Source organism: Tamandua tetradactyla, chromosome 16 (assembly GCF_023851605.1).
Source record: "Tamandua tetradactyla isolate mTamTet1 chromosome 16, mTamTet1.pri, whole genome shotgun sequence".
Taxonomy (NCBI): domain Eukaryota; kingdom Metazoa; phylum Chordata; class Mammalia; order Pilosa; family Myrmecophagidae; genus Tamandua; species Tamandua tetradactyla.
This window is the reverse complement of record NC_135342.1, coordinates 11595237-11606836: the sequence shown is the minus strand read 5'-3', so window position 1 is coordinate 11606836 and position 11600 is coordinate 11595237. Positions and strand designations below refer to the sequence as shown.

The window sequence follows — 11600 nt, the reverse complement described above, 5'->3', positions numbered from 1 at the left end:
TTTCTTATATATATATATATATGTTATATTTCACAATTTAAAAAAGTTAAAAAATAAAAAAAAATCTTTTCCAGTTCTGGTATAGTGCATTTGGGCAGCTTGGAAACTAAAAAAAAAAAAAAAGCACCCAGATCTTACCCAATCAGGGCCCACCCTAATCTACGGTGGCCTCATCCTAATCACATCTTCAAAGATTCCCGTTTCCAAATGAGGGACTGAGCACGTCTCTTTAGCGGAAGGCTGCAGACTTGGTCTTGAACTTGGCCGGCGGGTCTCGCGGCCAGCAGGGGGCGCCGCAGGGCAGGCGAGGGGCGAGGCCGAGCGGGCTCAGCGGCCTGGGGGAGACCAGGGCGGTGGCTCCGGGGGCCGGCTGGGTCCCGCGCTGTGCCGGCGGATCGTACGGAAGAGCCCGCGTTTCCGGGCTGCGGGGCCGATGCTGCCCCGAGCTCTGTGTTGCGTTACGGAGGGTCCCCGCGGACCTAGAGAGGGGCCTGCGGGGCGGAAGTGAAAGCCCCGGGGTGCCGCGATAGGACCCTGGGGACGCCCTGCAGGACCGCGGGGGCGACAGCGGCACCGAAACGGGCCCCTGCGCACGGGCAGGACCCCAGGCACGGAGGGGACCCCCAGTGGGCATCAGAAGGGACTGTGCGGCCTTTCTCTTTTGGAGCAGGAAGGGGGGACGGTAGGGAGACCCCTGAGCACCCCTGGATAAACCTCAAGGCCACAGAGCAGGAAGGAGGGGCGCTGAGGAGGGGGCGTCCGCGCGATGCAAGGGCAGGGCTGCCTAGATGATTGATTGTGGGGGCAGCGTAATGGCTCCCCCAAAAGGTGCCCATGCCCTGATTCTCATAACCTGTGACTGCCCTGGCATGGCAAAAGGGTCTTCAAAGGCTTGAGAAGAGTAAGGATTTGGGGAAGGAGAGATTGTTCTGGATTACCCAGGGGGCCCCATGTAATAAGAGGGCAGCAGGAGGAGGTGTCTGGAAGAGGGGTGAGGGGTAGGGGAGCCCCTGCTTGCTCAGGGCCGCCTCTGGGTCCCGGCAGGGTCCGGAGAGTTTGCAGGTGTACAGGGGTCCCCGCTACAGGGTCCCACGGGCTATGAGGGCAAGACCTGGGGCTCTGAAAGGGGACATCAGAGACAGCAGGACCTCGGGGCGCTTCTCATGGGCCCTTAGGTCCCTTGTGGAGGGGAGGAGGGAGCAGCCCAGGCAGCCGGGTGAGGGTGCAGGCCAGGGGTGACAGCAGGGTCCTAGGGGAGGGCGGGACTTCTTGCTGGGCCCAAGGACATTTTGACAGGTCTTGGAGAGCCTGTCTAATTGTTTCTGTCTGTCTGTCTATCTATCTTTTTCCATCAGTCTGTTTTGTTATCTCTATTTTTCCAAAGCAGTTTGTCTGTCCAACTATCTTTCTGTCTGTTTTGTATCTGTATTTTTCCATGTGTTTTTCTTCCTATATTTCTATCATCTACCTACCCACCTGTCTTCCGATCTGTCTCCCAGTCTGTCTGTGCCATTCTGTCTCTCCCGGCAGGGCTCTGGATAGGCAGGGCCTGGGAAGGCAGGAGCGGTTTGGGGGAGCCTTTTGCTCCTTCCGTTTCACAGCAGAAACTGAAGGGATTAAATGAAGCTGGGAGGCAGGGAGAGGGACCCGAAGGCTGTATCACTGGGTCTCGGGGTGCCGTCCTGGAACTCAAGGAGCCTGGGGTGGGCGCCTGAGATTCGTGGGGACAGGCCCTGAGGCACCCTAGGGCCCCTGGCAGGTGGCTGGCAGGACGGGGGGCCCGTGAGTCCACGCTAGCCGCGGTTACTATAGGGAAGCGACGGAGGAGCCGGTGCTGGTCATCTAAGGGAATGTGGAGATGCTTCTGACAGCCAAAAGGCATTATGTAGTAAGACCATCTATAGGGACATTACGCCAGGGCCCAAGGGGGCGTTGAGAAGAGTCCAGGGTCGTCTGAAAGCGGGACATCTGGGTACATCTTGGCAGTACCTCAGATCTGTACAAGGGGCAACTGAGGGTTAAGGGCTGGCCCTGTGAGCAGCAGGGGGGCCAAGGCGTCTTACAGGGAGTCCCGGTAAATATCACTGCTGGTCCCCGGGGCCAGGGAGCCCAGAGTGGGCATCTCGAGCAGGACCCCGGAGTATTGTCCAAGCTTCCAGGAGAAGTGCATCTGGGTCCTGGGGTTCCTGGCTGGGTTAGCCAGGGGCATGGCAGCCCCCCAGCGTTCTTCAGGGAAGAGCTAAGGATGCTGTCTTAAGATGCGTGGACTTGAAGGAAGGATGCTGCAGAGGGGTGGGCCTCAGCCGATCTTCTAGGAGGCCCCAGAGAGTAACAGAGACGAAAGGAAGTGCCCCAGTAAGTTGAAGGCAGAGAGGGATGACCCAGCACCCCTCTCCCAAAGAACTGAAAACAGGCATTCAGCGAAAAGCACCCACTGGATGCTCACAGCATCCTATTCACAATAGTCAAAAGGTGGAAACAACCTGGATGCCATCAGCGCAGGAAGGCTCAATATTACATAGTCTGTCCCGACGCTGGAGTATTCATTCAGCTGTGAAAAAGAACGAGCTGCCGATACCTGCAGCCACCCCGGAGGACAGCACATTGAGTGACGTAAGTCAGTCGCAAGGAGACAAACGCTGAATGATTTCACTTGTATGAAAGTTCTAGAACAAGTAAATTCATAGGACAGAAAAGTAATAAAGAGGCTCCCAGGGGAGGGGGTGGAGGGAGAGAAGGGGCCATTACTGCTTCTAGGGGACAGAGTTTCTTTTTTCTTTTTTATTATTATTTTTTAAATACCAAAAAACACCAAACACAAACATTCCCATTTTGATTATTCCTTTCTACATATATGTTCAGTAATTCACAGTATCATCACATAGCTGCATATTCATCATCATGATCATTTCTTAGAACATTTGCATCTATTCAGAAAAAGAAATAAAACGAAAACAGAAAAAAAATTCATACATACCATACCCCTTACCCCTTCCTTTCATTGATCATTAGCATTTCTAACTAAATTTATTTTAACATTTGTTCCCCTATTATTTATTTTTATTCCATATGTTCTACTCGTCTGTTGACAAGGTAGATAAAAGGAGCATCAGACACAAGGTTTTCACAATCACACAGTCACATTGTGAAAGCTATATCATTATACAATCATCTTCAAGAAACATGGCTACTGGAACACAGCTCTACATTTTCAGGCACTTCCCTCCAGCCTCTCCATTACATCTTGAATAACAAGGTGATATCTACTTTAATGCATAAGAATAACCTCCAGGATAACCTCTCAACTCTGTTTGGAATCTCTCAGCCACTGACACTTAGTCTCATTTCATTCTTCCCCCTTTTGGTCGAGAAGGTTTTCTCAATCCCTTGGTGCTGAGTCTCAGCTCATTCTAGGAATTCTGTCCTACGTTGCCAGGAAGGTCCACACCCCTGGGAGTCACGGGGGACAGAGTTTCTGGTTTGGTCAAAAATAGTGGTGTTAGTAGCACAACGTTCTAAAAGTAATACAGAGCTGACAAATGGCTAAAATGACAACTTTTCTGTTACCACCGTTTTTTGAAGAAGTGAATGGAAGCATAAGAGCAGGGGCTGGGGGTGGGGGCCGATGGCATCCCTAGGGCGTGGCCAGGGATATTGGCAACATGGGGTGTCAAGGCCTATAGAAGGACGTCAAGGAGAGCTGTAGGAGCGCTTTTAGGGAGCACTTGGGGGAAGGGCCCCAAGGAGGAAATATTGAGGCATCTGGAAAGATTTTATTGCAGAGGGAGCTGGCGGAGGGTTTGGAGGGGAGGGTGGGCACAGAGAGGTCAGAAGGGGGCCTGTGGAGACCTCCGCATTTTGGACTTCTGGTAAGGCTGAGTCCTCGTCTGAGGGTTGTCACGAATTCGCTGGGGGACACCTTCAAAGAGACAGCAACAGAAAGAAAGACCACAAACAACGAGTTTCCAGACAGGCAGAGACAAACACTGGGAGGCTGGGCCGGGCCTGGTTGTGTGCCTCGCAGCTGGGGGGCGGGGTCGGAGGTTCTTGGAGTGGGGAGCAGGCTCCGGACAGGATGTAAGAGAGGAACTGGGGTCTCCAGTCACGGGAGCGGCCAGGATGGCAGGCAGGAAGGGAATGTGGCGGCTGTGAGCAGACTGGGTCCCCCACTGCTGGGTCCCGGGGAGGAGGGGCTCGGTCCCCCACTGCTGGATCTGGGGAGCAGTAGCTGGGGCCCCACTGCTGGGTCCGGGGAGCAGTAGCTGGGGCCCACTGCTGGGTCCGGGGAGGAGTAGCTAGGTTCCACTGCTGGGTGGGGAGGAGTAGCTGGGGCCCACTGCTGGGTCCGGGGAGGAGTAGCTGGGGCCCCACTGCTGGGTCCGGGGAGGAGTAGCTGGGGCCCCACTGCTGGGTCCGGGGAGGAGTAGCTGGGGCCCCACTGCTGGGTCCGGGGAGGAGTAGCTGGGGCCCACTGCTGGGTCCGGGGAGGAGTAGCTGGGGCCCACTGCTGGGTCCGGGGAGGAGTAGCTGGGGCCCCACTGCTGGGTCCGGGGAGCAGTAGCGGGGGCCCACTGCTGGGTCCGGGGAGCAGTAGCTGGGGCCCACTGCTGGGTCCGGGGAGGAGTAGCTAGGTTCCACTGCTGGGTGGGGAGGAGTAGCTGGGGCCCACTGCTGGGTCCGGGGAGGAGTAGCTGGGGCCCACTGCTGGGTCCGGGGAGGAGTAGCTGGGGCCCACTGCTGGGTCCGGGGAGGAGTAGCTGGGGCCCCACTGCTGGGTCCGGGGAGGAGTAGCTGGGCCCCACTGCTGGGTCCGGGGAAAGAGGGCTTGGGACCCCACAGCTGGGTCCGGGGAGGAGTAGCTGGGGCCCCTTCACTGGGCCCGGGAGGGGTTGTGCGTATGGGGGGAGCACTGGGGCTCCACTGGGTCCCGGGGAGGAGGGGCTGGGGGCCCGGACTCCCGGGTCTGAGGGAGGAGCCGCAGGCGGGGCCGAGTTCCTAGAGGGGAATCTCAGCCAATCCAGAGTCTGTCATTAATTAACCAACGCGGATCAAATTACCGGGTGAAAGTTCACGGCGGGAGAGAACTTGCTTTAATTAGGGACCTGTCAGCCTCCCGGCGCAGACCCGAATCCCGAACCTGCGGGCAGCTCCGGGCTGGGCCGAGGACCCGCGGGCGCGGGGGGACGGGGCGGGGGTCGGAGCAGTCACCGCCTCCTCCCGCCCCAGGTCGCCCTCCAGGATGGGGGTTCCCCGGCCTCAGCCCTGGGATCTCGGGCTCCTGCTCCTCCTCCTGCCCGGGACGCTGGGCGCAGGTGAGGGCCGCTCGGGTCTGGGCCGCCGGGTGCGGGCGGCGGGGAGGGGGCGCCCGAGGCCGAGAGGCCAAGGAGGCGAGTCCGCAGCCAGCGCGCACTTCCTCCCCGCGCGGCGCTCTGCTCGCCGCCGTCCCCGCCCGTGGGCGGTGGGACCGGGAAGCACCGGTCCCCCTCTCTCGGGGTCCACGTAGCCCCTTCTCTGGGTCTCTGCCCGCCGCTCCCCCCTCCGTCCCACCCCTTCTCTTTGTTCCCCTCCTCCATGGGTGTGTCCCTCTCTCTGGGTCTGCGTCCCCCTCTCTCTGGGTCTGCATCCCCCTCTCTCTGGGCCTCTGTCCCCCTCTCTCTGGGTCTGCGTCCCCCTCTCCCTGGGTCTCCGTCCCCCTCTCTCTGACTGAGCCTCTGTTCCCAACTTTCCCTGGGTACAGAAAAAAATAGACACCCACTTTAAGTTGACATTCCATGCCCCACACTTATATTGAACAATTAGTTATTGTTTATGTGAATTCAAATTTCGCTAGACGACCTGTCTTTTTATTTGATCAATATGGCAACCCTACCCCCCCCTCTGATTTTTCTCTCCCCTGCTTTGAGTCTTTGTGCCCCCGTTCTGCATCTCTCTCTCTCTCCGTGTCTGGTTTTCTGACTCCCATTCTAGACCCCCCACTCACCCCCACGGGTGCCCCCTTCTCTCTTCCCCCCATCTCTCCGCAGACAGCCATCTCTCCCTCCTGTACCACCTCACCGCCGTGACCGCCCCTGCCCCAGGGACCCCTGCCTTTTGGGTGTCAGGCTGGCTGGGTCCACAGCAGTACCTGAGCTACAGCAGCCTGCGGGCCCAAGCGGAGCCGTGCGGGGCTTGGGTCTGGGAAAGCCAGGTGGCCTGGTATTGGGAGGCAGAGACCACAGACATGAGGGACAAGGAGAAGCTTTTTCTCGATGCCCTGCAAACCTTGGGGACCGGAGGTGAAGCTCAGACTCCTCCATCTGAGGGGGTGGTGGCTGGGGGCTGGGACCCCGGGGTCTGGGGGAGGAGGGGCTGGGGGCCTGGACCCCCAGGTGTGAGGGGGAGGGGCTGGGGCCGGGACCCCCAGGTGTGAGGGGGAGGGGCTGGGGCCGGGACCTTTGGGCCCTTCTCAGCTGTGTTTGGGCACCCCAGGTCCCTACACCCTGCAGGGCCTGCTGGGCTGTGAGTTGGGCCCTGGCAACACCTCAGTGCCCACGGCCAAGTTTGCCCTGAACGGCGAGGAATTCATGAGTTTCGACCTCAAATTGGGCACCTGGTCTGGGGAATGGCCAGAGGCCCTCACCATCAGCAACAGGTGGAATCAGCAGGCTGATGCAGTCAGGAAGGAGAGAACCTTCCTGCTCAACTCCTGTCCCCAGCGGCTCATGGGCCATCTGGAGAGGGGCCGTGGAAACCTGGAGTGGAAGGGTGAGGATGTCCTGAATCTTGCTGCCTTTGTTTCCTTCTCCCTATCCCCACGGCCCCCACTTCAGGCCTCATCCTCTCCCTAGCCGCACCCCTGGCCTCCAGCCTGCCCATGGCTGCCCATTCCCCCACACGCGGCCCCTCCTCTGCTCACAGCCCTCCTGGGGCCCCCCAGCACCCCTGCACAAGATTGCAGCTCCCAGCCTCCATGACCCTCTCCACCTGCCCGTCACCGTCTACATGCCAGCCACACTCCAGACTGAGCCATTCCCCTTTGGAGCCATGTCCTTCTTCTGAGCCTTTGCTCAGGCCGTTCCTTCTGCCTGGAAGGCCCTTCCCGCTTTTCTCCACATGTCCCCTTCTGCGCCCTCCGCAGTGCCCAGCTGCACGCTGCCACCTCTGAGAAGCCCACCCCCAGCTCTGGAGGTCGAGTCAGCTGTTTCCTTCCCAACAAATGTTGGTGGCATGACCTCCCTGTGTCAGACAACGTTATAGGTGCTGGGCACCGAGGAAGGGGTGCCATGCTCACCCTTCCACGGCCCCCGGGGCTGCCGGCCGAGATGGATGTCGAATGCAGAATTGTACAAATAATGATTCCACAGGCCATGAAGGAGAAGTTGGGACCCATCCAGGGAATTTTCCCTCGAGTTTTAAGTCTCTCTCTTTTTTAATTATGGAAAATTTCAAACCACACCTTAGTAGAACAGAATCTCAACCCCCCGTCTGTCCCCAGCACTGAGCAGTGGAATCTCACTGTGACTGTATTTTTTATTTATCTGATCGTTAACGGGGTGTCACAGTATTGGCCATTTAGATATCCACTTTTTTGGAGTTGTCCGTTCGAGTCTTTTGTCCATTTTTAAACGGGAATTTTAATCTTATTTTTCTTGTTTAAGTTCTTACTAGATTCTGGGTGTGAGTCCTTTGTCTTATATTTGCAGTGAAAATAAGCCTATTCCTGGCTTGTTTTTTGACTCTCTTCATAGAACCTTTTGATGAACAGAATTTCTTAATTTTAGTGAAGTTCGATTCTTCCGTCTTTCATTTGTTGCTTTTCTGTGTGTTCTTTAAAAAATCTTTTCTTGCAAAGTTAGGAAAGTATTTTCCTCTAGAAACGTGACATCTTGAGTTAATTTATGAGTATAATGTGAAATAGGAATCAAGGCTCCTTGTTTTCCTTAGATTCATCGCAAATCGCAAAGATGATCAATCCCTCAACAACACACACACACACACACACGCTGAGTTGCAGTAGAGCATTTTCATAAAGTGGTTTGGCTCTGCTTTGCTTCTAGACTCTTCCATTGATCTGTTGATCTATTCTTTTCTTTTTTAACTATCATTAAACCTATTTTACTATCAGCTCTGCTATGGCAGAGCCTCCAAAAATTTCGTACAAGAATGTTTGAATGTTAAGAATTACAATATTGTTGACCTATTCTTGAACTCATACCTCACGCTTATGATTAATATAGCTTTAAAATAAGTTTTTATATCTAATATGGGAAGTTTTCCAACTGCCTTTTTCTTCTTAAGCATTGCCTTGGTTATTCTAGGTCATTTGCATTTCTATATATGTTTTAGAATATGCTTATCACTTTTCACCAAAAGTAATTTTGGGGGATTTTGATTATGGTTACATTGTATTTTTAGCTTAATTTGTTTTTTGGATCAATTTGGGGAAAATTGACCTCTTTTCATCTTGTTTTCTAATCCATGAACATGGTATATTCCTTTGATTCTTTAGGGCTTTAATTTCTCACAGGAATATTTTGTGGTTTTCAATGTGGGGATCTCACAAATCTTTGGCTATATTTATTCCAAAGTATTTGCTATTTTTTGATGCCATTGTCAATGGAATTTTTTTGGTACAGCTCTATGAGCTTTTCAAAATTTTTATTTTGCTGACATACATCCCTTAAAAATATTTCTAAAAATGGACTTTCCATTTGTTTGAGGCTAGTTTATAGAAACACTACTGATTTTTATGTAATTACTTTGTATCTGGAAACAATATTATTGCTTATTCTAATAGTATTTTTCAGGTTCTTTTGGATTGTGTCATCTTTGACATGTTTTCTTTCTTTACTTTACTAATTTTAATCCTTTTATTTCTTCTCCTTGTCTGATCCCAAGGACAATGTTGAATACTAGCTGGTATTCCTGAACTCATGGAAAAAGCACTAAATCGTTTCCATGAAGTATGATGATAGCTATAAGTTTTTCATAGATGCCCATAGTCAAATTGAGGAAGTTCTTTTCAACTCCTAGTTTGCTAAGAGTTTTTTGTTTGTTTGTTTGTTTTTTAGCACGACTACATGTTAAATTTTATCAGATTATTTCTTCTGCATCTCTTGAGGTGACCATGTGTTTTTTTACCCTTTATTCTGTTAATATGGTGAATTATATTGACTGATTTTGAATATAGTTGTATTAAACTTCACTTCATCATGATGCGTTATCCTTTATAGAAACTGTGGGATTCTATTTACTTATATTTTGTTTAGGAATTCTTAGTCTATTTTCATGAAAGGCATTGACATTAAATTCCCTTTCTTGTAATATCTTTATGAGGTTTTGTTATCAAAGTTATACCAATAAAGGGTATTGGGAAATTTCTTCTATTCCCCAGAAGATTTTGTGTAAGAACACTTATTTTTTTCCTTAGTTGTTTTGAAGAATTCAGGAATTGTGTCATATGGGCCTAGAGTTTCACGTAGAAAAGTTTTAAATTATGGATTAAACTTTTAAAATAGATATAGGACTACTCAGATTTTCATTTCTTCTGGTGTCAGTTTTGGAAGGTTGTATTGCTCAGGAATGTGTTGCGTCCATTTACATTGTCAAATATGGAATGACATTTTCCATACCATCTTCTTCTTATCTTTTGCCCTCTTACTACCTTTTTAATGGCTATCAGATCTGTATGATGTCACCCTATGACAGCATTTTTCCAAGTATGTTTCCCTTTTATTTATTTGTTCACAAATACTCCTTATCCCTCTGCTCTCATTAAAATGTCAGTTCCATGACGACAGGGAGCATGTGTCCTGGCACATGATGTGCTCCCGGCATGGACGTGTCTGTTGGAGGAATGAATGGATGGGGGAGGGGTATCCAGGGGGACACCCTTAGGATGGCTCGGTGGAGTGTCTGTTCCCCTGGAGGGCACCATACCCTCTAGGCTCAGCACAGAGCAGGACACATGGGGTCCTCTGGCTGTGGTGGAAGGAATGGCATCTTCCCTCTGTCCTTATTCAGCCCTGCACCAGGACTGGGCCTGGGAGTTCAGGGATTTGGGGGTTCACAACCATCTGCCTGTTTGTCTGCAGAGCCCCCCTCCATGCGCCTGAGGGCCCGACCAGGCGGCCCTGGCCTTTCGGTGCTCACCTGCAGTGCCTTTTCCTTCTACCCTCCGGAGCTGCAACTGCGATTCCTCCGGAATGGGCTGGCAGCTGGCTCCGGGGAAGGTGACCATGGCCCCAACGGTGATGGGTCCTTCCATGCCTGGACTTCACTCACTGTTAGAAGTGGCGACGAACATCACTACCGCTGCCTCGTGCAGCACGCAGGGCTGTCACAGCCCCTCACTGTGGAGCTGGGTGAGGTCCCGCCGGGTGGCCGTCCCCTTCTGTCTGATTGCCCTCCACCTTCCCTCCTGCTGCTGTGGGTCCTCCCTGCGTCTGACCACCTTCCATCCTACTGCTGCTGGTCCTCCTTGAGTCTGACCACCTTCCCTCCTGCTGCTGCGAGTCTTCATGGAGTCTGACCACTTATTGTCTGCTACTACTAATTCTTCCCAGGACTGACCATTTACTGCTTTGCTACTGCCAGTCCTCCGTGAGTCTGACCTTCTACTGTTCTGCATCTGTAATCCTCTCTGAGCTGGAACATCACCCACCCTGGTGCTACAGTTCCCTTGGCCAGGTTGGCTCTTACATACGTTTGGGTACATTCTGCCCAAACATGGAGTGTCACCTGCCCCGGCCTTTCCTCTGCTCACCCTCACCCCAGACATCTGGGATCTCTGAGAGGGGGAAGCTATAGGAACCTCCAGCTCCCTGACCTGACTCTGATGGGGTGGAGGGTACAGTCAGCCTCTTATAGCCTTCTCTGGCTGCAGAATCACCACCCAAGTCCTCGGTGCAAGTGGCTGCAATTGTCATCAGTGTCTTGCTGCTCCTGGCAGCAGCTGCAGGAGGAGTTCTGCTGTGGAGGAGGATGAGGAAGGAGCTGCCAGGTGGGTGGCAGGAAGAGGAAAGGGCCCGAGAGAGAGGGGTAGGCACCCCGAGGGGTGGGGGTGGAGGGACAGAGACCTATCACAAGAAAGAGACAGACACATATACACAGAAATTGGTGGTGGTGTTGGGGAGGGGGGCAGGAACTCAGAGAGTCTTAGTAAATCTTATGTCCTTCTCCTTCTCTCCTCAGTCTTCTGGGTCTCCCGCCATGGGGACGACATAGGGACGCTCCTGCCCACTCCTGGCCAGCCCCAGGACGCTGACTCTCAGGATGCAAATGCATTGCCAGTGTCTACCTGACCCCCACCTCACGCCCCATTTTGCCTGCTGTCAGCTAATGTTTGTCTTCCTCTCCCTTTCATGCTGTGAGACCTCCAGATGGAATCCTGGCATCTCTGAGCCTCCAGAAGGAGTCCTGGGCCCGTTGTCCTCCTTCTGGACCACTCCTCCTGTAGGCTGCCTCAGTTTCCTCTCCTGATATATTTGGCTGTTTTCCATCTTCACATGTATAACATGATTTTGGGCCCGAATCACTGTGTTATCATCATTTCACATTTCCAAGCAGGGGAGGTGGGGGGATGAACGTGGTGGAAGACCTGAGTTTCAAATCCCACCCGC

At 53.0% G+C, this 11600-nt stretch overlaps 1 protein-coding gene across 4 annotated transcripts; it reads left to right on the top strand.

Moving 5' to 3' along the window:
* The first annotated feature begins 362 nt into the window (after positions 1–362).
* On the top strand, positions 363–11512 carry FCGRT (Fc gamma receptor and transporter). 4 transcript variants are annotated; one of them, XM_077131142.1, is made up of 8 exons: positions 363–596; positions 2466–2613; positions 5227–5312; positions 6024–6275; positions 6469–6744; positions 10074–10343; positions 10865–10981; positions 11173–11512. In XM_077131142.1, exons 3-8 carry the CDS (start codon positions 5240–5242, stop codon positions 11280–11282), a joined length of 1098 nt encoding a protein of 365 aa, XP_076987257.1. In that variant the 5' UTR covers positions 363–596; positions 2466–2613; positions 5227–5239; the 3' UTR covers positions 11283–11512. The 4 variants fall into 4 exon arrangements, with proteins under 4 accessions (XP_076987257.1, XP_076987256.1, XP_076987254.1 ...); XM_077131141.1 differs by lacking the exon at positions 363–596 and having other exon boundaries at positions 2146–2613; XM_077131139.1 differs by lacking the exons at positions 363–596; positions 2466–2613 and adding an exon at positions 4026–4148.
* Positions 11513–11600: the final 88 nt, after the last annotated feature.